The sequence below is a fragment of the Thalassophryne amazonica genome, chromosome 4 (genome assembly GCF_902500255.1).
Source record: "Thalassophryne amazonica chromosome 4, fThaAma1.1, whole genome shotgun sequence".
In the NCBI taxonomy this organism is placed as follows: domain Eukaryota; kingdom Metazoa; phylum Chordata; class Actinopteri; order Batrachoidiformes; family Batrachoididae; genus Thalassophryne; species Thalassophryne amazonica.
The window spans coordinates 23,724,046-23,748,790 of record NC_047106.1 but is presented as its reverse complement, the minus strand read 5'-3'; the positions used below and the strand labels follow the sequence as shown (position 1 = coordinate 23,748,790).

Below are 24,745 nucleotides of genomic sequence, written 5' to 3'. Positions count from 1 at the left end.
AATGCCACACTACTATTCTTTTTTTTACTAATAGCCCAATTTCATAGCCTTAAGTGTGTGCATATCATGAATGCTTGGTCTTGTTGGATTTGTGAGAATCTACTGAAACCTTGTTTCCCATGTAACAATAAGAAATATACTCAAAACCTGGATTAATCTTTTTAGTCACATAGCACTACTATTATTCTGAACACTACTGTAGGGGACATTATTGAAATAGTAAAAATAATAACCGAATCAAAAACATTACTTAAGGGATGTGGTGTTTTATGATATTAAAATAAACATCCAATTTACTTTTCTGAAAGATTTATATATATATATATATATATATACCCCCTCCAAAAAACTAAAAAGTTATATAGCATTTTATTTTCTGAAATGCCATTACCTCTTATGACCCTTTTTGTTGCTTTTCTTCAAATGTGCCTTGAGATAGGCTGCTGTGGATTCCACTTCACTCCACTTCCGTATTGCCAACAGTACTTCACAGTTAAAACGACACTGTGGCTGCTAAAACCAGCTGAACCTTGGGATCACTACAGTGTGCTGCTGCTGTTCAATTCCCTCTGGTGCTGCTTTTTCCTTTGAGAAACTTGTCTGAGTTTTGTGTGTCAGAAATCAGACACACACTGACAAAATCGTAGATTTATAAAACAGAACCATGCGTGTGCATGGTTCTGTAAATTTTACAAAAAAAAAAAAAGGTGTGTGTGTGCATGAATGTTTCTGGTTGTGCTCTGACAGGTTTATGCATCTGGTTCCTGGACTCTCCATAGCGTGTGGAACAGTGGTACTGCAGCACAGTTGTGCCGATATCTTCACTGTTCAAGACAAGATTCACTGACCGAGCAGCAACATTTGCAATCATGACAATTACTCAGCAACAACACATCTTTGCTCACACACACACACACACACCTGCTGACATCATCAGGAGACAACAGAATGTGGACCACCCCCTCCTCCATCACTTTCTGCATGTTGCTCTTTTTATGGCGTCTGTTCATTGATTCATCATAGAGTGATAGTTTCCATTTGAATGTAAAACAAGGCAGACAAATGTAACATCAGGAGTTCGTAGTTTCTTTGACGCCTTTGTAATGACGGTCAGCCGTCTACCACGGGGAAAACATTTCATCTTGCTCTTCCTTTGCCAGGCTAATCTCTCCTCTGTCACACATTTGTGGTTTTCAGATCAAGTGTCCAATCAGGAAAGAGAAACATCACACCGCTGACCATGAACAGAACCTGGCAGCTGAGACTGCGTGACGGGACTCCACGGCTCGTGTACGACCACAGCGTCCACGCGGTGGTTCAGAAGGCACGGAGCACTTTCAGAGTGCTCGCCGGCGAGTAGATGACATTTATGTCCTGTTGCTTTGAGTGACAGGCACCTGAACACCTTTCTGTCCTGCTGCTATGGACACAAGAAAAACAGAAGGAGGATGTCAGTCACAGACAAAAAATGTCACCTCAGATATTGCGCGGGTAACCAAATGAGCATTTTAGGAGGAACAAAGCTTGAACATTTGCATAACACTGTGAGACGTAAACAGAAACTTACCCAATTTGTACTTCTCTTTAGCCTCGGCCCTTTCTTTTGTGTCAAAGTACCAGACTGTGATTGCATACCTGTATGACACAAAGAGAGAGACACACACACACAACTCTTAACATGACCTGAACCTCTTATGCTTTAGAGTTGATGAAATGGGCGCGATGCAAGCAAAAACAAAAGTCCTCAATATCATCCTCATGACACACAAATCCAGGTATTTATTACAGTGTTGTTATATCATGATGATATCTATCTATAAAGCAAGAAGATGCGTGCGTGTGTGTGTGTGTGTGGCTCGCATAGCTTTCAGACTGTTTGTCAGATCGGCCTCAGCTTTCGGATATGGCTTGCACATGGCACGATGTGCATCCTTTATTATGAAAATTTGGGGGATTCATTTTCAAAACCTTTATTTTGAAGTCATCATTATTATTGGCACATGGCGGAACATTCTCATCTGTCAGCTTCGACAAAGATGAGTCACTCTCTTCCTTAAACAGATGCCTATCTCTAACGCGTTCACGGGGAGTGACAGAAGAAATAAAGAAACAAATAATACACAAACACTCAGAGATATGCGAGCCACAGATACACACACACTTCTTGCTTTATTATCACAAGGTGGAACATTCTCACATGCCAGGTTCGACAAAGATCGGTAAAACTCCCACTTTTCTAGGAATACATACTTCCTACAGGCACTGCACTAGTCAAATAAACAACACATTCACGATACATATCAAACATGTTAAAAACACTTAAATATTGATATCACAACAACAAAATGAAAATAGCCGGAAGGTTTTGCAACTTTTTATGCAACTTTGTTTACAATTATGCTGCCAGATGGCTGTATAGTTGTATAGATGTATGTCAGCAAAGGGACACTTAGTTGTGTTCACAAAAAACGATCTATTAGCCTTAGGTGATCAGAATATTGCCATTGGCTCTGATTGACAGTTCTTTATCTCTTTTAGCACTTGAATGGATTCCGAGTGATGTGCTTTACCCATGGCGCACACTGGAAGTGTCGTCTCTCTCAAGAAAACTGCAATGAAACTTTTCAGGTGACGGTGTGTTTCTACGTGGTACTAACCGAGTGCCGTAGGCTGGCTTGACTTCATGTGGGTTCCTACAATCAGACCAGAAAACCAGCAGCCTGTCAAACAAAGGTTCTACGTTGGCGACCATGTTTTTGCCTTCAGGGAAGATCTGCAGCAGCCCACCTTGTTCCTACAAACACACACACACACACACACACACACACACACACACACACACACACACACACACACACACACACACACACACACACACACACACACACACACAAAAAACACAGAGCAAAGTTACTTACAACTTATCAGCATGATTATCAAACTGTGTAGATACCAATGAATTTATTCTATTTTTCCTATGACAACTTCTCAACTAACTCATGTCACCGAATAAGGAGGTTATGTTTTTGCCCCTGTTTGTTTGTCTGTTTGTGAACAGCATGGAGCCCACAATTTTTCATATATCTTTATGACATTTTTAGTGAAGATTCATATCCTGATAGGCAAGAAATGATTCAATTTTCAAGGTCATAGGTCAAAGTCAGAAAAATCTTGGAAAATGGGAAAAAAAACCCTATCTTTAACATTGAACAAATCTGTCAAAAAAAGATCTGACAAAGTTTAATCCAGGTGGCCATTTAAATTTAACATTGAAAACCCCATTTAATGTATATTTTACATTATATCTTAATCAAATGTGTCATATTAGAAAGTGGGGTGCAGACTGGCACTCACTATCACCTGACAAAGTTTGATCCAGATCTGATCCGGATTGTGGATTTTGTGAAAGTTTGAATTTAATATTTAAAAGCCCATTTGATGTACATTTTGCATTATATCTTAATCAAAAGTGCCTCAATCACTCTCATTTGTGACAATGACGTGCAATCCGGCATTCTGAATGAACAGACCAAGTTTGATCCGCATCTGATCCCTATTGTGGATTTTAGCTGATATTTTAACATTGAAAAGGCCTTTTGGCCTATATTTTGTATTATATTTTAGCTTATGAAAACTCTCTTCTACCTTTGAAATTTTTTCCAAGGTAAAAATTTGTGGAATTGGAAACTAGTGTTGGTGGAGGTTTGCGCTCTACAAGCATGGTGCTCTAGTTTAACATACAATTATAATTCAAATATTCGGGCTTCAGAAAAATGACAATTGTCAAAGTCAAGCATCAGCGACTGGTTCCAATTCCTTATATGTGAGAAATTTGCTTAAATTCTGTGTGCTTACCTTTGGACTGCTCAAAAAAAACAAGTAAATTGAAAATCTTCACTGTGGGCTCTGAAAGGCTGTGATGGAGAGCTTTCATAATTATTATCATTTCATTATTTAATGCTTCGATCTTAAATATGATCAATCTATCTTTGTTAGTTGGCTATGTACCACAGGCTTTTAAGGTGGCAGTAATTAAACCATTACTTAAAAAGCCATCACTTGACCCAGCTATCTTAGCTAATTATAGGCCAATCTCCAACCTTCCTTTTCTCTCAAAAATTCTTGAAAGGGTAGTTGTAAAACAGCTAACTGATCATCTGCAGAGGAATGGTCTATTTGAAGAGTTTCAGTCAGGTTTTAGAATTCATCATAGTACAGAAACAGCATTAGTGAAGGTTACAAATGATCTTCTTATGGCCTCGGACAGTGGACTCATCTCTGTGCTTGTTCTGTTAGATCTCAGTGCTGCTTTTGATACTGTTGACCATAAAATTTTATTACAGAGATTAGAGCATGCCATAGGTATTAAAGGCACTGCGCTGCGGTGGTTTGAATCATATTTGTCTAATAGATTACAATTTGTTCATGTAAATGGGGAATCTTCTTCACAGACTAAAGTTAATTATGGAGTTCCACAAGGTTCTGTGCTAGGACCAATTTTATTCACTTTATACATGCTTCCCTTAGGCAGTATTATTAGACGGTATTGCTTAAATTTTCATTGTTACGCAGATGATACCCAGCTTTATCTATCCATGAAGCCAGAGGACACACACCAATTAGCTAAACTGCAGGATTGTCTTGCAGACATAAAGACATGGATGACCTCTAATTTCCTGCTTTTAAACTCAGATAAAACTGAAGTTATTGTACTTGGCCCCACAAGTCTTAGAAACATGGTGTCTAACCAGATCCTTACTCTGGATGGCATTACCCTGACCTCTAGTAATACTGTGAGAAATCTTGGAGTCATTTTTGATCAGGATATGTCATTCAAAGTGCATATTAAACAAATATGTAGGACTGCTTTTTTGCATTTACGCAATATCTCTAAAATCAGAAAGGTCTTGTCTCAGAGTGATGCTGAAAAACTAATTCATGCATTTATTTCCTCTAGGCTGGACTATTGTAATTCATTATTATCAGGTTGTCCTAAAAGTTCCCTAAAAAGCCTTCAGTTAATTCAAAATGCTGCAGCTAGAGTACTGACGGGGACTAGAAGGAGAGAGCATATCTCACCCATATTGGCCTCTCTTCATTGGCTTCCTGTTAATTCTAGAATAGAATTTAAAATTCTTCTTCTTACTTATAAGGTTTTGAATAATCAGGTCCCATCTTATCTTAGGGACCTCGTAGTACCATATTACCCCAATAGAGCGCTTCGCTCTCAGACTGCAGGCTTACTTGTAGTTCCTAGGGTTTGTAAGAGTAGAATGGGAGGCAGAGCCTTCAGCTTTCAGGCTCCTCTCCTGTGGAACCAGCTCCCAATTCAGATCAGGGAGACAGACACCCTCTCTACTTTTAAGATTAGGCTTAAAACTTTCCTTTTTGCTAAAGCTTATAGTTAGGGCTGGATCAGGTGACCCTGAACCATCCCTTAGTTATGCTGCTATAGACGTAGACTGCTGGGGGGTTCCCATGATGCACTGTTTCTTTTTCTTTTTGCTCTGTATGCACCACTCTGCATTTAATCATTAGTGATCGATCTCTGCTCCCCTCCACAGCATGTCTTTTTCCTGGTTCTCTCCCTCAGCCCCAACCAGTCCCAGCAGAAGACTGCCCCTCCCTGAGCCTGGTTCTGCTGGAGGTTTCTTCCTGTTAAAAGGGAGTTTTTCCTTCCCACTGTAGCCAAGTGCTTGCTCACAGGGGGTCGTTTTGACCGTTGGGGTTTTACATAATTATTGTATGGCCTTGCCTTACAATATAAAGCGCCTTGGGGCAACTGTTTGTTGTGATTTGGCGCTATATAAAAAAAATTGATTGATTGATTGATTGATAGATCAGGTCGTGTCTAGGAGCGTGCATGTTGTGGCATCCATCACACCATGGAACCACCTTGGGTCCTGGATGGCAGCCAGCACTCACAGTAACTGTGTATAGCTATGGACAGCCAGCTGCTGGGAATCTAAACACTTGGCAAAAATCAACAAGAAACACTCCTGATATTCATGCTTGTGTTCAATGAGGAATGAGTTGGAAAAACATTCATTTTACTTCCAGTCAGATGTAAGGAAATACTCTGTAGTATAAATATCCTTCACAGAATTGGTAGTTACTTATTGAACAGAGACTACACTGTATACAAGCCATCGCATTAGTTATCTTCATGCTATCTTATGACAGCGGCTACCACATGAGCCAGCTGTGCCTATTCTTCTAATTTTATGAAATATAAAGTGTTCTAACAACTGTGTTAAACACCAGCTTGCTGGTTAAGTAGCGTATTTGAGCGTACAGACAAAAATGAAAAACCTTTAATCTCAATTCATTATTTTTATATATATATATATATATATATATATATATATACATATACACATACACACACACACTGTATATATCAAAGCTCAAATCTGCCAAAATTTATGATATTAGAAACTGTTTTAATTAGAAAGTACCTTGACATCCCAGTTCTTGTTGAGATAGTAGATGCATGTGATGCACCGACCGTCACCATGGGGGTTGTCAACGTGGCGCACGTAACCTGCTCCATTACCTGGATAGCAGGCAACCATTGCCTATAAAGTACAAGAAAGTGGAAGTTAGAGGTCTGTTTGCATCTGTCTGCCTGTGCTCTAAATAACATATTTATTATAAGTGTACAAGAAATAGCCACATAAATAACATTGTAGTTTTGATACTTAATTGCTTGTACAGCAGTGACTTCAGTTATTTTTAGTGCACTCATGGGAGATTATCCTTCAACTCTGTCTAGTCATGGGATAGTAAGTCCCTTCGGCTGCTCCCTTGTTTGCACTCGGGATCACCATAGCAAATCCAAGGCAGATCTGCATGATGAATTGGCACAAGTTTTACGCCGGATGCCCTTCCTGACGCAACTCCACATTACATGGAGAAATGTGGCAGGGGTGGGATTTGAACCAGGAACCTCCGCACTGAAACCAAGCGCACTAACCACTTGGCTACCACCCCTTGTCTAGTCATGGGATAACACAAAAATTTACAAAAGATCTGTGAGCAAGATCACAGAATGATTGCCCCACTCCCCAAGAATACTAGTAGCCATATTAGTCCAATTAATTCTCCTTGAAGACGTCTGACTGGAATTATTTTCCTTCATGCACATCTTCACATGGTTTGCTACCAAGGTATGACATTTCATTGAAATCAACAAACCGGTTTAGGAGGAGTTGCGCTCACAAGACTCATGAACTGATGGATAGACAAACTCCTACATATGCCCTGAAACGGTTGTTTGTGTGGTGTATATGTGGCATTTTATCATGTGGTGCATTTCTTAACCTCTCAACCTAAATGGTTGCTATACAGGAACCCAGGCTTTTCTGTGGTGTGGTGGAAGCAGTGAGACGTGGAACTGGCTCTGAGGATATAAAAAGTGTCAATAGCCTGAGCAACAGCAAGCAATGATCAGTTTATTATCAACAGGATGAGTGACGGGAAACCAAGCTGGAGGACTTTAAAGAAGATCATCCTCCATTTGTGCTAGTGTTAATTTTGTTTCTTAGTCATGTGTCAAATGTCCTTATTAGTTTGTGATATTTAGTCATTCACACACCATTTTGAATTAATTACGTTTTAGTCGACTAAAAGTCTGTTAATTTTAGTGTCGTTTTAGTCAAAAGAGAACTGAAGGGATTTTAGTCTCGTTTTAGTCGAGACATTTTAGTCTTTTTGATAAAAAAAAAAAACAGATTATTTCTGATTACCCTTCCAGACGATAAAGTGTTTCACACATCTGAAATAATGAATGTTGTCATTATCTGACAAAGTACACTCATTGAAATATTGAAGGTTTGAGGCTTCCTGTCAGATACAATTAGACATTCTGTTTTCTTGCAAACCCACAGCGCTGTAGGTGCGCAGGTCTTGTGAAAATGAAACATTTGTTGGATCTAGTTTTTCTATTTGCACGTACAAAATTGGTTGGAAATTTGTTAAAGCAAAGCAGAATAAATAATTCAAATCTTGTAATGTTTTCATCTATTGTAAGCGCCACAACTGGAGCCAATTTAATTTAAATATGATGCACACTTAATATTTCATTATCTTTTTATATTTCATGTCATTTATTATATAGCATAGTCATAAATAATGTTAAAAACAAATTGGTATTTGATGGATGTAACGTTTGCTGTTATGTTAAAAAATCTACACACAGTAACTTTAATCTGAGCCTCAAAGAGCTGATCGGACACTTTAACACCGTGAGGCGGAGTGTAAATGTAAACTAACACTTTAATCTTTTGATACTCTGTGTGCTTCTTGCCATGTGTGCTGCTATACAATGCTGCTGGAACCTCAATTTCTCTGAGGGAGTCTTCCCAAGGGATCAATAAAGTTCTATCTAATCTAATCTAATCATCATAGAACTGATCAGACACTTTACCAGCGTGAGACGGAGTGTAAATGTAAACTTTTTTTTCATTAAATGTTTGTCACTGGCGTCAGATGAATTTAATCTGCAGCACATTTATTTATTTTTTAACTAATCCGCCCACGTTTAATTCAGTGCCGTTGTCTTCTTAAATGCACAGTTGTTAAACACAAACGCTTTAGGTTCAAAGTTTGTAAGAAAAATGCTAGTTAATTTTCTGGACGCTGGTGTCTGCTCTAGTGGACGTGGTGAATGCACGGACGTCCCGTGTATTCTTAAATGTGCCTGCGGTACATCTTATATTTTGCGTCCAGTCTTGACCATTTTGCATCAGGATGGCGAAAAGGAACTCTGCTGAATGTGACATATTTTGGAAACATTTTCAAAGTGTAAGCGCTTGTTGATAAAAATGGAGAGTGACTTTCTGTCAAACTTGTGTCAAATCAACATGCAGTTCCCCGCTGGATGTACTGTGGCGACCCAGAGTGAAAACAAATGAACAGCCAAAGGGACTTACTTTTTACGTAGTATCGTCATGGTCTCCCTTTCGTCATGAAAAAAAATGGTCACTGATGAAGATATTTTGTCTCGTCTGATGAGATTAACACGAATGTGTTCTCTCCAAACAATGCACGTTGCAAAAAAACCAAAACTGCAGCGTCTCTATGGTTGCAGCGAGCTATTTGTCAGACCGGCTACAGCCGATCCACTCACTGATACTCGAAAAAGAGATGATAGCTGGTGACAGTCAATGGAGCATCGAGCAATAACTTCTATAATCGCTCAAGGCCACTTGTGATGGCAGACGCTGTCATTGTCTTGAGTTATGTTGCGCTGAATGGAAAGCAAAAGTTACACTATCTGAGTTACTGCATGACTTCGGTGTCGATCTAAGAGACTATTATTTATAACTAAGAGGTTCTGCCCCGCCGCAGTATTGATTTAACTTGTCTGATGCATCATTTCAACTGACATACTACATATCGTGTCCCACACCCGAGAAAAAAAAAACAGCACTTGCTTCGGAGCTCTGAGGAAAAACACATTGACTTATGCCATTTGTGCTACACAAACAAGAAAGGAACAGAATGTTTTGTGTTGGAGGGCTTTGGTTAAAAGTTAATGTTGGCGTCTCCATCATTGTTGACAGCCAGTAAGTTCTGCTGGGTTGGGTTTTGTGTGGCGCTGGTAAGCCGCCAGTGTCAGCTCTCATTACTCAGCGGCATTCAGTCAGAGCTCATTAACCTCCAGACCCTTCAGTCTATGATCCAACCAGCTGAGCTGTGTCACGGTTCACACACCAAAGTCACCCAGAAAACCAATATGCATAAACATACCAATACATATGTACACATACATTATGTGGTGTACCTCAAGTTTCTATTCATAGTCCAGTACTCTTCACTGCATGAGTGGTTGTTTTTTATGCTGATAACATCTGTGACTATAATTCAATTAATTAAAAATTGACTCCAATGTGGTTTGTCACATTTAAAAACAACTTTAACAATAGAATTATTGTGCCAACATGTTGAACAACTTAACTATGAAAGAGGTTCTGTTCTACAGCCCAGCAGTTGATAGCTACAATTACTCAAACTTGGTTGAGGGGGAAACCCTTCTTAAAAATATGAAAATCTGATTCAAATCACATCCATAACCCTGAGAAAGTCATGTCATGTACAACTTGACGATCTTCACCTGCCTGACCATCTGTTTGCACACTTGACCCAATCAGGTCCAGAACTCTGCAAAGAGGCTTTGAACCAAAATTAAACCCAAATAAGACACTACAGCAGTTTTAGTTCTCCACCACTTCCAAGAATGAATGTACGGTATTATTTGATGACTGGTAGTTAAAGCACGATGTGGTCTAGGCCTTACGCAAGTGCCCTCCGGACAGTGGGAGGGCCTTCATGCGCTCGGATCAGGTATATCTGCCTCAAGATAAAGGCTGTAACCACAACATGTCCTAACTGTTGCTGATCCTCAGGTGGAATTAAAAGAACGCCTTTCCCTCTGTGAGGTTCAAATCAGGTCACAATGCTAACATTCAGCAGCTGATTAGCCGGACAACATAAGACACAATCAGGAAATATTTATCGTTAACGAGTCTGAGCTGTAGTGGTTCGGGCATCTGTAAGGATGCCCCCCTGGAGGTGTTCCAGGCAAGTCCATCTGGGAGGAGACCCCAGGGAAGACCCAGGACTCGGTGGAGAGATTATAACGCCACACTGTCCTGGGAAAGCTTCGCGATCCCCCAGTCACAGGTGGTCAATGTGGCCCAGGAAAGAGAATTCTGGGGTCCACTGCTGGAGCTGTTGCTCCCCCACAACCAGATCCCGGATAAGCGGTTGAAGATGAGTGAGTGAGTCTGCATTTAAAAACCTACTGTGCCATATCTCCTGCAGTATGTCACGGCCCACGGCCCGTTATTCTGGGTCACTCACCTCTTTGTTTGCTACGTGTGCACACTGGATAATGGTTTTCTTGGAGTGACTCATCACTGGTTAATGAGTGTAGAAATATCTGCTCATGCACTGACACTCTTTGCAGGTTGACTGCAACATAATGTTAGTTTTACTCCAGTCCTTTGTTATACTGTCCGTACAAAGTACAGTCAAACTATTTCTCAGATTAAATTTATTCACAACCATGGCAAGAAACAGGCCTGGGCTTCCACAGGCTTGACACACACAGGAGAACCGCCAGTAACAGACCAGAACAAAGAAACAGAAACACGTTTTATAAAACACAATGTGCGTGTGGCAAAGGGCAGACACCCTCCTTGCAAGTCCCAACCTCATAGGGCAGCACAGTCTCATTTGAACCCTGCGTGATATCGTGGGATTTGACCAATTATGGGGACCTCTGCTCCAATGCGCAATATATGCACAGCATAACTTCACATGGGCAAATGGTGTACTGTTTTGTTTTCGGCTGCAATCACCGAAACAGTCGAGAAAAGTGCAGTTTTTTCAGTTCCCACTGGAGAAGGGAAGACGAGGCCAATGTGAGACATTGTGTCAGTAAGTGTTAGCCTACACAGCTAACACAACAGCTTGCCTGCACAACAGCCTTGACACGTCTGAGCTCCAGGTCATAAACAAACCACAACACATGTCCACTTTCCCATCACATCGTCATTTTTTCTTTGCATTTTCACTTTGTTTGCCTGTAATTTGCCCAAAACCTCAGAGAAAGTGCCGTGTTTCTGTCCCCAGAAGTAGAGAAATTATGTCATATGTGTCATATTTTACTCATTTAGCGCCTGCCCTCGAGGCTGCACTGCCCAATTGGCTTCCCATGGGCATAGAGAGTCCACCCCGTCACCCAGGCCAACACAATGACAGGACATAATGTAATTTGACTCTCCTTGTTCTAAGAGCCAAAACTGACCAAATCCAGTTCCACACACGCGTTTTAAGCAGTTGCCAGGCTCACAGGAAAACTATAATCATTTAAGTAAGGTAATTATTTGATACCAAAACATAGTAACAATATAGAATATAAATCCACAGACATCTAACAATAACATCACTGGACAATTTTAAGCACGCTTCCCTCTGCTGATCATCATTGCAACAGCTGGTCATGTGATGGCGATGTATCACTATTTTGATAGTTAATGGCAAATTACAGCACCTCACTGCAGTGAGACAAACGGCATCAAATCACATGACAAACATGTTTTTTTTTAAGACCATGCTGACTCAGTCCTGCCCAGGCTGCAGAGTCAATAATGATGTAAAAGTCACCATTGGCTCATAAATTGAAGCTCTTTCATGGGTTCTTTGTACACTTCTTCTTTTTGCTTTGTGAAAATAAACGATTAAGACATTTTTATTGCCGTGCTGAATATTTTCCATAAATCCTGACATTTCCTAGACTGTGCATGTGATGTCTGCATGTGGCAGGCAGCACTGAGCTCCAGCTGAGGAGTTCCTGCTGCTGCAAATAATCTCACACTGAATCTTCTGCTGCATCACCACTCTGTCATCCTTCTCACCCACCTCACGTCCGCCCCCTCCCCCTTTACCTCTCCTTTCCTGCACCAGGTGGTTTATCTCTTCTTGTCCTGCACTATGTGAACTTAATAGCCCCTGAATTAACACCTCGGTGTCCCACTGACAGCCAAAGCTGCTGTTACACCATTATTTCAGAATTCCATTCTAACAGACAATTCCATGCAAAACTTTGGGATTTTGCGGATGCTCACTTCCTCCCTCTATCATTTTCATACACAATGCAGTGCTCTCCTCTGTAAGAGCGTTACCAAGGCAACAGTAAGGAAATATTCTGTTCAAGTAGTGAACATGGTGCAGATAAAAAAGAAGAAATCTGGAATGGGGATAAGGAGACAAAGTGGAGCAGGATCGACACTGCCGCAGCGACCTGCAGGCCTCCTCCTGTTCGCACGCACACGCTGCCGCTGTATGTAGCACTAATCTGTTTCCTGAGGCCTACGGCTGCATGGGAGCCAGGAAACTCAGCACAGTGGAAACTTCAGTGCACAAAGGACAAAAAAAATAAAAAACATCAACAAAAGACAGACATAATCCAACACCATTTACCCGGGAATTATTTAGTTACTAACAAACACTCCAACTAAGTGACAAAAAATGACTTACCAATCACATAACATGACATTTTCACTTACTTCCGCAGAGTGGCACCATTTGGATAGTAAGGTCGGTTTTGGGCAGTGTAGAGCCAGTAGATTAACTCTGCTGTTTGAACAACTTTTCTGGACAATTAGCATCAATCCACATCCATTGCTAATGTTTTTGTTAGAATGTGTTTGTTAGTTTGCCACAAGTTATCTTAAAAATGCACAAACAGATTCCCATGATATTTGGTCCAGAGGAAGGCCATGGGTCAGGGAATAATTGATCCAAATTTGAGGCGAAGCCTCTGAACAAGAGTGTCACAAACCCAGTCACCACTCTGCTCACCTGCTGCGTCACAGCCCCCTTTTTCTTTAATGGTTTATCAGCCTGGGTCCAAGGCTACAGAACCTGCTGTAAGGTCAGACAAATCTGTCTGTGTTTAAACCGTCCGGGCTGACTGTCTGTCTGTCTGGAGTGTTTCAAAAACACAACCCAAGGATGACTAAACAACACTGTGATGCTACAACTCTGGAAAAACAGGAAAATTAATGGATAAAACATGTGGATGTTTCAACCAAAACAAATGAACCAAATGCCCTCTTGTGCACACACACAGATACAGTACAGTCTGTAATCTGGTCTAAGCCACAGCTGTTGACACACCTGATCATCAGATACTTGGAACGCTAAACTAGTACTCAGTAAAAGCTTTCCAAGAGTTGTTTTGTACTGGAAAGATAATATGACACGTGACTTACGTCACAGTTGTCTGAACAATAAGCAATTAAACCAGCAATACAAAGTTAAAATTCACTATTTCACTAAGTAAGTTTCTCTTAATTTAGCTGTTCAAGAAATGGTCTAGGACCTAGTTTAGACATGCATGCACATCATTTAGACGAGTATAACTCAACTGTTCTAAACTAATATGACCCCACTGAACAACTGGGATATGTGCCAAAATCTCTACCCGGGTCGAACAGCCCAAACATAACCACGCCCTTTTTCATCCTGAGTGTTACTTCAAATTCAGCTGTATTTTCTAAGCTGCAGCAGCTACAGATTTTCTGAGGGATTCAAAATGTTCAGAATGATCAGTACATGTTTGGGAGGGTCATAGAAGAGTGTAAAATTTCTAATTTTGATATTTTAAGAGAAACCTGATAGAAAACATTAGGTCAAACAACCTACATACAGTCCGGAATCGCCACATACACTCAACAAAAATATAAACGCAACACTTTTGGTTTTGCTCCCATTTTGTATGAGATGAACTCAAAGATCTAAAACTTTTTCCACATACACAATATCACCATTTCCCTCAAATATTGTTCACAAACCAGTCTAAATCTGTGATAGTGAGCACTTCTCCTTTGCTGAGATAATCCATCCCACCTCACAGGTGTGCCATACCAAGATGCTGATTAGACACCATGATTAGTGCACAGGTGTGCCTTAGACTGTCCACAACAAAAGGCCACTCTGAAAGGTGCAGTTTTGTTTTATTGGGGGGATACCAGTCAGTATCTGGTGTGACCACCATTTGCCTCATGCAGTGCAACACATCTCCTTCGCATAGAGTTGATCAGGTTGTCAATTGTGGCCTGTGGAATGTTGGTCCACTCCTCTTCAATGGCTGTGCAAAGTTGCTGGATACTGGCAGGAACTGGTACACACTGTCGTATACGCCGGTCCAGAGCATCCCAAACATGCTCAATGGGTGACATATCCGGTGAGTATGCCGGCCATGCAAGAACTGGGACATTTTCAGCTTCCAAGAATTGTGTACAGATCCTTGCAACATGGGGCCGTGGATTATCCTGCTGCAACATGAGGCGATGTTCTTGGATGTATGGCACAACAATGGGCCTCAGGATCTCGTCACGGTATCTCTGTGCATTCAAAATGCCATCAATAAAATGCACCTGTGTTCTTCGTCCATAAGACGCCTGCCCATACCATAACCCCACCGCCACCATGGGCCACTCGATCCACAATACTGACATCAGAAAACCGCTCACCCACACGACGCCACACACGCTGTCTGCCATCTGCCCTGGACAGTGTGAACCGGGATTCATCCGTGAAGAGAACACCTCTCCAATGTGCCAAACGCCAGCGAATGTGAGCATTTGCCCACTCAAGTCGGTTACGACGACAAACTGGAGTCAGGTCGAGACCCCGATGAGGACGACGAGCATGCAGATGAGCTTCCCTGAGACTGTTTCTGACAGTTTGTGCAGAAATTCTTTGGTTATGCAAACCGATTGTTTCAGCAGCTGTCTGAGTGGCTGGTCTCAGACGATCTTGGAGGTGAACATGCTGGATGTGGAGGTCCTGGGCTGGTGTGGTTACACGTGGTCTGCGGTTGTGAGGCTGGTTGGATGTACTGACAAATTCTCTGAAATGCCTTTGGAGACGGCTTATGGTAGAGAAATGAACATTCAATACACGAGCAACAGCTCTGGTTGACATTCCTGCTGTCAGCATGCCAATTGCACGCTCCCTCAAATCTTGCGACATCTGTGGCATTGTGCTGTGTGATAAAACTGCACCTTTCAGAGTGACCTTTTATTGTGGACAGTCTAAGGCACACCTGTGCACTAATCATGGTGTCTAATCAGCATCTTGGTATGGCACACCTGTGAGGTGGGATGGATTATCACAGCAAAGGAGAAGTGCTCACTATCACAGATTTAGACTGGTTTGTGAACAATATTTGAGGGAAATGGTGATATTGTGTATGTGGAAAAAGTTTTAGATCTTTGAGTTCATCTCATACAAAATGGGAGCAAAACCAAAAGTGTTGCGTTTATATTTTTGTTGAGTGTATTTAGTAACTTAAACTTTCTGGGCTATGGGCGTTTGGGAAATTTCTCTGATAATCTTTAAAAACATTTAAGATCTCTAGATACTGCTGTCTGCTAAAGAAACAAGTTTTGTTTTCTATTTTTCACTTCATCAGTATTCCACTGATAACAGTAGGACTGAAAATACAATTTCATTATACTTGGCAAATGTTAGTTTTCTTTCGATGTACGGTAATAAGTTGACACACTTATTTTAGCCAATTTTTCTTAAATAATAGTTCTAGAAGTCCATCAAAATTAGATATCATGGAAATGACACAGATATTTTGATAAAAACTGGTACAATTAGAGTTCTGCTGGTAAACAAGTGGGGATATCAAACCAAATGGCCATTGCTGCTGACAGACCAGTGGTAGTTATCCATGTATGGCAAACTAAACTTTGTTGGTCATTTCCACCTTGGCATTAAACCAAACTTTAGCTTTAAAATCCACTTATGTACCCTGATTGCAAAACAGCCCTTGTTTGTTTTTAAGTTGACCAAGGACGTAATTAAATCATTTGCGTGTATTTATTATTTGTCTGTCTGTTAGCAGGATTATGTCTAAACTACTGCACAGATTGTGACAAAATTTTCACCACAGATACATATTAGTCCACAGAAAAACTACTTCACGGATTCTCACCAAATTTGCACCAACCACACATAGATATTAGGGCACAGAACACTCCACTGAGTTTTGGAGGTGATCCAGATTCGGATTCTGGATCAAGCTTTCACTTCATATAGGCTTTGAAGGATTACGTCAAAACTACTTCACAGACTATCACCAAATTTGCACCACAGATATATATTAGGACATAGAAGACTTCACTGAACTTTGGAAGTGATCCAGATCTGGATTGGCAGATGTCAGAAAACTGATTGCTCTTGTTTATGTTCTAGGACAAAACAAGGGTGATGGTTACAAAGAGAATTGTAGTTGGACAATTAAAAAATACATTTAAAAACAGAGCAGACCACTGATATAATCAGTCATCAATAACCTGCTTGTGTTGACAGTTGTGAACTCTGAGTGCCAGACGTGCACAGAAAACAACAGGCCATCTGTGCACGACGGGGAGGAAAAATGCAATGTGAAGATAGGGACTGAAACAACTGCCTTCAAAGGCACAAGCAACAAAAACAACACAGGAGATAGAGAAGATATACTCGTATCTGGGTTTGTCTTCTGGCAGTATGGGAGCAGGGACAGCAGCACACGTATGCAGGCCTCAACAACCCAGACACAGAGAACCTGCAGCCTCCATGATGAACTTCACATACACCAAAAACACAACGACAAACGTCCTGAATCTCTGTTCTGTGAGCTAAGGGCAAATCATTTTAACACACAGAAGACTTCACCGTGTCCATGATTAAAAATACATTTTGCCTCATCATAACGGATATCGTACCTAATATTTTATTTTTTATTAATTTCCTGGTATTTCTAGAACTACCTGTATGATATTACAACAGGTGTACAACGCCCAAAGACCCTCCCAGGTTTAAAACTACTCCTCTGTGGACTGGTGTGGGTAATAAGAGCCAAAAAATTAACTGAGTGCACATTATCTCCAACTAAACAATTAGTTTTATGGTGTTTACCTTATTTCAGTTATAGCTGCTGGTCTGTATGCTTTATATGTACTTTCATCCGAGGCAATATTTCCGTCCATGTTAGCGTGCTTGTTGTTTTGTTGATTGTTTGCAGGATTATTCTAAAAGTTTCTAAAGAGCTTTCACAAAATTTGAATATCTGCAGGTATTCAGGTGGTTCAGGAATTCCAGTATTTGTCAACATTTTAATGAAATTCAGAAGAAATAACACCTGAAACACACAACATGTGTATAAAGGGGATTTTCTTTTTAGATTAGAGATTAGATAGAACTTTATTTATCCCTTGGGAAGACTCCCAAAGGTTTATTATTATTATTATTATATGAGTGAGATAAATACTTATGGTGTAGACATGTGTTCACAGCGCTCTGTTTGAGAATTAGACCACATTTTGGATTTTGACAAGTTCTTAGTGAATTTTCTGACATCTATGATGTGAATAAAGCATGTGTCCAGCAAGAGTAAAGAAGAGCAGCTCAGGGCTGTTTGTCACCTTTGACCCCTGCCCTTCATATGCTGTGACCCGACTGCCCGTCTCACCTTAGTGCGTCTTTCAATGACGCAGTTCCCCAGCTGTCCATTGGCTGCACTGTACACCACAGCCTCATCAATATGAGCCATCAGGGCTCTGATGCTGTCGCACCCAGGTTCATGTCCTTCCACCCAGGTGATCTGGTCACCCCGGATCTTCTTGGAGGGAACGTTCTTCTGGCTGACCAGTTGACCGCCTTGAAATTTTCCACACCTGTGCAGAGCCTCCACCTCGGTCAGAACCTTGTCGCCAAGCTCGGCACCCAGGAAGTTGTCTTTCACACAGATACCGTAGTACTTCATGCAGGGGATGATGTACTGCTGGGCAATTTGCTCAGCTGACCAGCCAGAAACTGCAGGCTGGATACAGCAACCCTCCGCCGGGGACGCCTGGCTGGGTGCAGCAGGCGTGCCCAGGTGTGTGATGTGCTGGGGGTTAGGTTTAGACGGGCTGACAGGAGCTTGGGGAGTGACAAAATGCACGGGGTTGACAGTCAACAGGTTGCTGCGATTGACAGTGACCATGAGTGGGGGGACTTTAGTGACCTCGCTGTGAGCAACACCTCCATCTGCCAACCTTCTCCGTTTCAAATCTGGCACCACACCATCCCCAGACACAAAACTAGAGTCCACAGAACTTTCCAACCCGGCCTTATGTTTCTCCTCACCCCTCTGCTTCTGCAGCCCGCTGCTCATCCTCCTCAGCACCAAGCGGCCGTCCTGAGCTGGCCTGTCCCCGTTCTCCAGCACGCAGGCCCTGGTGGGCAGCGGGCACCCGGAACCGCCTGGCACCCCCTTCATTAGCGCGTGCTGCACCAAAACCCCGGAGCGGCTCCCCTCCACGGTGGTGCACGCGGGCGTGACGTCACCGTGGAATAGCGGCACGCCGGTTTTAGAGCGCTGGGTCGTGGTTGTGCATCCAGGAGAGCCGGTTTTGGAGGCCAGACCGGCGAGGAAATCCGCGGGCGCGGGAGTCCCGAGCGGCGCCGCGCAGAAGCCGTTCAGACCCATAGCGGTTAGTCGGTAGAGCTCCGCTGGCATGTTGTGGCGTCTGTCTGACGAAACACTCCAGACTTCGTGGGCAGAGCTCGTTTTTAAACGGTCCGCGTGCCTCTGGCTCTCCATGTCACGTCGTCATCATCTGCTGGGTGTGCACGTAGCGCACGTCCGCGCTTCATTTTTTCTACCCAACTTACATCTCTGCTCGCTGTAAAAAAAAAAAAAAAAAAAAGGTTATTGATCCCGTCGGTTCGACACACGCGCGTGCGTGTGGAACATTTGCGGGAAGAAAAAAATGGCCTGCACACATTTAGCACCGCAATAATCATTTTAAGGCCAAACACGCTTTTACCGACACAAATGAAGGAATATTTTAACGACAATTATTTCTGAGTGAGCGGCAGGAATTTAACAACCGTTACGAGTTTGTTTTTTTATGTAACTACATGTTATTACAGCCGCTTCAGCTTGTTTTCAACTTGTTAAAATTCCGTGCAGTTTCACACTCAGCTGATAAACACACCGCCTCTGTTGAACTACTCGTTTTATTATTGTAAAATTATTTAATATAGAAAACCGTTACATTTATTAGTTTTTTGGTGGTGAGGGGGTTGTTATTGTTGTTTAAATCTTACCTACGGGAGCCTGTAAGAACGCGAAGCGTCACTGAGCGTACGTGACAGGCTGCGAGTCCGCGCGCCGCTTCCGGTTTTGTATCGGGCTCCGTTGTTCCCTCCCCCTCCCCCTTAGCCCCGCCCCCACCCAAAAGGTGCAGGAAGCGCACGTCTCTCTCCAAGCCTGTGATTGGTTGGCGGCCGAGACGCTGACGTCAGCCTCACGTTGGTGTGGCGCGAGCGCTGCTTTCCTATTGGTCATTTAGGAGTGGGAAGGCCCATCTACAGTCCATAATATAATCAGAAGATTCAGAGAATGTGGAGAACTTTCTACATGGAAGCGGCAAGGCCGAAAAGCAACATTGAATGCCTGTGACCTTCAGTCCCTCAGGTGGCATTGCATTAAAACCCGACAATTCGTCGCTACATCCACAAGTGCAAGTTAAAACTCTACCATGCAATGCGAAAGCCATACATCAGCAACATCCAGAAACGCCGCGGCCTTCTCTGAGCCCGAGCTCATTTGAAATGGACAGACGCAAAGCGGAAAAGTGTGCTGTGGTCTGATGAGTCCACATTTCAAATTGTTTTTGGAAATCATGGAAGTCGTGTCCTCTGGACAAAAGAGGAAAAAGGCAGCATCTGTGATGGTATGGGGGTGTGTTAGTGCCCATGGCATGGACAACTTACACATCTGTGATGGCACCATCAATGCTGAAAGGTACATCCAGGATTTGGAGCAACACATGCTGCCATCCAAGCAACGTCTTTTTCAGGGACGTCCCTGCTTATTTCAGCAAGACAATGCCAAACCACATTCTGCACGTGTTACAACCGCGTGGCTTCGTAGTAAAAGAGTGCGGATACTAGACTGGCCTGTCTGCAGTCCAGACCTGTCACCCACTGAAAATGTGTGGTGCATTATGAAATGCAAAATACGACAGACCCCGGACGGGGACCCCGGACTGTTGAACAACTGAAGTTGTACATCAAGCGAGAATGGGAAAGAATTCCACCTACAAAGCTTCAACAATTAGTGTCCTCAGTTCCCAAATGCTTATTGAGTGTTGTTAGAAGGAAAGGTGATGTAACACAGTGATAAACATACCACTGTCCCAGCTTTTTTGAAACATGATGCAGTAGTCTAGCAGATAACAGAATATTTACAATGGAATCGTTCAAATGGTGAAACAAGCACCAAATTCGGCACAAATACTCCTTAAACATTAGTCTTTTGAAAAAACCCGCTTGCCTCTTGAATTTTCAAAAGGCAGCCAGGTCGGGGTCAATTGAGGATTTACATGGGGTCAAAAATTGAAAATGCTCTCATCATATTGAAACCTACACCATGTTATTTGTCTGATCACAACAATTCCAAAAAGGTATACTTTGGGCTATCTGTGAATGAATGTTCTGGAGTTATGGGGTAAAAACAGCAAGAATGGTGACAAAGGTCAGTTTCAGTTTGTGCAGGGGTCAAAAGTTAAAGTTACTTCAATTTTAGTAAAAAGTGGTGCAAATTAATGGTTGAGCTAATAGGATTATTAAATGGAATAATTTTGACTGTGTTGAATGCTTGGTCTCCACAGGAAAGGTCAAACAATGTTGACATCCATTGGATTCTATGACATGTGACATACAGTATATGTTACCCCATAACATGATAAATATGGATGGCACATGGTGCAAACTACTCCTTTTTGAAACCCTATTAACTCAGCTAATAATTTGCACCACCTTTTACCAAACTTGGAGAAACTTTAACTTTTGACCCCTGTACAAACTGAAACTCACCTTCGTCACCATTCTTGCTGTTTTTACCCCATAACTCCAGAACATTCATTCATAGATAGTCCAAACTATACCATTTTGGAATTGTTGTGATCAGACAAATAATGTGGTATAGGTTTCAATATGATGAGAGCATTTTCAGTTTTTGGCCCCTGTGTAAATCCTCAATTGACCCCGACCTGGCTGCCTTTTGAAAGTTCAAGTGGCAAGTGCATTTTTTCAAAAGACTAATGTTTAAGGTGTATTTGGACCAAATTTGGTGCTTCTTTCACCATTTGAACAATTGCTTCAGTTATCTGCTGCGCTACAGGCATTCATTTCAAAATGAGCAAATATTTGCACAAAAGCAATAAAGTTTATCAGTTTGAACATTAAATATCTTGTCTTTGTGGGATATTCAGTTGAATATAGATTGAAGAGGATTTGCAAATCATTGTATTCTGTTTTTTATTTTTGAGCCATGTCAACCAAAAAGTGGTCTGTACCTCATGTTTCTAATCCATCTATTGAAATTTCTATTGAAAATTCTCTGGTCCAATGAGACAAAGATTGAACTCTTTGGAGTGAAAGGAAACCAGGCACCATACCCTACAGTGAAGCATGGTGATGGCAGCATCATGCTGTGGGAATAATTTTCAGTGGTAGGAACTGGGAGACTAGTCAGGATTGAGGGAAAGATGAATGCAGCAATGTACAGAGACATCCCAGATGAAAACCTGCTCCAGAGCGCTCTTGACCTCAAAATGGGGTGACAGTTCAACTTTCAGCAGGACAATGACCCTAAGCACACAGCCAAGATATCAAAGGAGTGGCTTCAGGACAACTCTGTGAACAGAGGTGTAAAACTCCGGCTTCACTAAGTAAAAGTCCAGCCACATATTTGTTCCATCGTCCTAATAAACCAGCTGATTGTAATTAGTTCAGCTCTTCAGACAGGTGGATGAGCTCATTATTGAGATCACCTGTTTTAGGTGCACAGGGAAAAGCAACACATGGGAGGGTTTTTACTTTCTGAAGCTGGAGTTTTACACCTCTGTCTGTGAATGTCCTTGCGTGGCCCAGCCAGAGCCCAGACCTAAATCTGATTGAACATCTCTGGAGAGATCTGAAAATAGCTGTGCACCGACGCTCCCCATCCAACCTGATGGAGATTGAGAGGTGCTGCAAAGGGGAACGGGCAAAACTACCCAAAGATACGTGCGCTGAGCTTGTGGCATCATATTTAAAAGGACTTGAGGCTGTAATTGCTGCCAAAGGTGCATCAACAAAGTATTGAGCAAAGGCTGTGAATACTTGTGTACATGTGATTTCTTAGTTTTTTTTTAAATTATTATTATTTTTAACAAATTTGCAAAAATTAAAAAAAATATGTTGTCATTATGGGGTGTTGTGAGTAGAATTTTGAGGGAAAAAAATGAATATACTCCATTTTTGAATAAGGCTGTAACATAACAAAATGTGTAAAAAGTAAATCGCTGTGAATACTTTATGGATGCACCGTATAACCTCCCTAGGAGCCCAGTTTTATAGACTTAGGTGGATTTGCCATTCTACAGAGGATTTCATTGACAATGCTGTGGATATGAAACAATGCTTCATGGCTGGGGTGTATTTAGGAAGCATATAATTTAGTTCTTTATATACCTCGCTATGACCTATTAAAAAAGAGTGTGAAAAAGGATAAGCCTACGTATAGGCTTATGTGATTAAAAATACAATTATGAAATACTGGCCTCTTATTGCAGATTACCCTTCCCTTTCAGAATAAATGTAAGGAACCTCCTTTTGTGTTGAGATGGGGACCGAATCTCAGTGACAAGGTTATAAAGGTCACTATGAGTGCAGAGCCTAAGCAGACCCTTTTGGCACCATTAAGAGATGGTAATTATCCATGTGGCAGTTGTGACCAGTGCAATAACACACATAAGACAAGAGACTTTAAACCTCCTAGGACTGGTAAGTCTTTTCTGGTGAGGGGGTTTATTAGTGCAGCAGATAACTGAAAAAATCTCTCAAATGGTGACACAAGCACCATATTTGGCACAAATACACCTTAGACATTACCCTTTTGAAAAGGCAGAGTGTCCACTTGAATTGTCAATAGGCAGCCAGCTAGGGGTCAGTTGAAGAATTGCACAGGGGTCAAAATTAAAATATGCTCCAGTCATATTGAAAACTATACCACATTATTTGTCTGATCACAGAGATTCCAAAAAGGTATATTTTGGACTATCTGAATGTTAAGGAGTTATGACGTAAAAACTGCAAGAATGGTGACAAAGGTGTCATGGGCTGCCTGCTTTGCTGTTTTCTACTGCTGCTTTTCTCCTCTGCTCTGCACAGATGGCGCACTGCAAGCTGATTGACACACCTGTTCCATATCTCATCAACATCTGTATATAAACCTGGGCTCTGCACTCCATCTTCGCCAGAAACTCAGCTAACCTTCCACGGTAACTGGCCCCTTTCTTGTACGTTCCTACGCAGTATATTTCTGGATTAATCTAAGATTCTTGTTTAGCTCTCAGCTATTTTTGACCTGTAGTCCGTCAGAGACGTTTTCACTAGCAGTGTTTTGCCACAGCCTTTTTCTTCAGCTTCAGCTCCTTCCAACACACAGGATTCAGTTAAGACAACTGTTGCATATTGACTGTGGTTATTTTCTGGACAAAAACCAATTAAGCTCAGTACTCACTCATCTGTGTGTCTCCTCCAGACGGCGTCAACAGCTCTGGATCCATTCTCTAGGACTGAAGTTATCTGGGCTGTGGTACTCCTGGTTCCACCGCTGAGCGGGCCGGTCTCCACACGGCTAGGCTGCATTACACATTTTGAACACTCTGTACCATCCTCTGTGGTAATAAATCCATGTTTGACATCTCACTCTCTGCTCCCCGCTTCTGGGTTTGTCGTCCACTCACGCCGGAATCAATCAATCAATCAATCAATTTTATTTATATAACGCCAAATCACAACAAACAGTTGCCCCATGGCGCTTTATATTGTAAGGCAAGGCCATACAATAATTACGTAAAAACCCCAACGGTCAAAACGACCCCTTGTGAGCAAGCACTTGGCGACAGTGGGAAGGACAAACTCCCTTTTAACAGGAAGAAACCTCCAGCAGAACCAGGCTCAGAGAGGGGCAGTCTTCTGCTGGGACTGGTTGGGGCTCAGGGAGAGAACCAGGAAAAAGACATGCTGTGGAGGGGAGCAGAGATCAATCACTAATGATTAAATGCAGAGTGGTGCATACAGAGCAAAAAGAGAAAGAAACACTCAGTGCATTATGGGAACCCCCCCAGCAGTC

The 24,745-nt window shown here is 41.9% G+C and overlaps 1 protein-coding gene across 1 annotated transcript; it reads right to left on the bottom strand.

Annotated features, from left to right (window-relative positions):
• Window positions 1-714: 714 nt before the first annotated feature.
• egln2 (egl-9 family hypoxia-inducible factor 2) lies at window positions 715-19,731 on the bottom strand. Its single transcript, XM_034169253.1, has 6 exons — window positions 19,666-19,731; window positions 18,041-19,238; window positions 6,459-6,578; window positions 2,658-2,794; window positions 1,568-1,635; window positions 715-1,420 (listed from the first exon to the last, which is right to left on the bottom strand). Exons 2-6 carry the CDS (start codon window positions 19,154-19,156, stop codon window positions 1,368-1,370), a joined length of 1,494 nt encoding a protein of 497 aa, XP_034025144.1. The 5' UTR covers window positions 19,157-19,238; window positions 19,666-19,731; the 3' UTR covers window positions 715-1,367.
• Window positions 19,732-24,745: the final 5,014 nt, after the last annotated feature.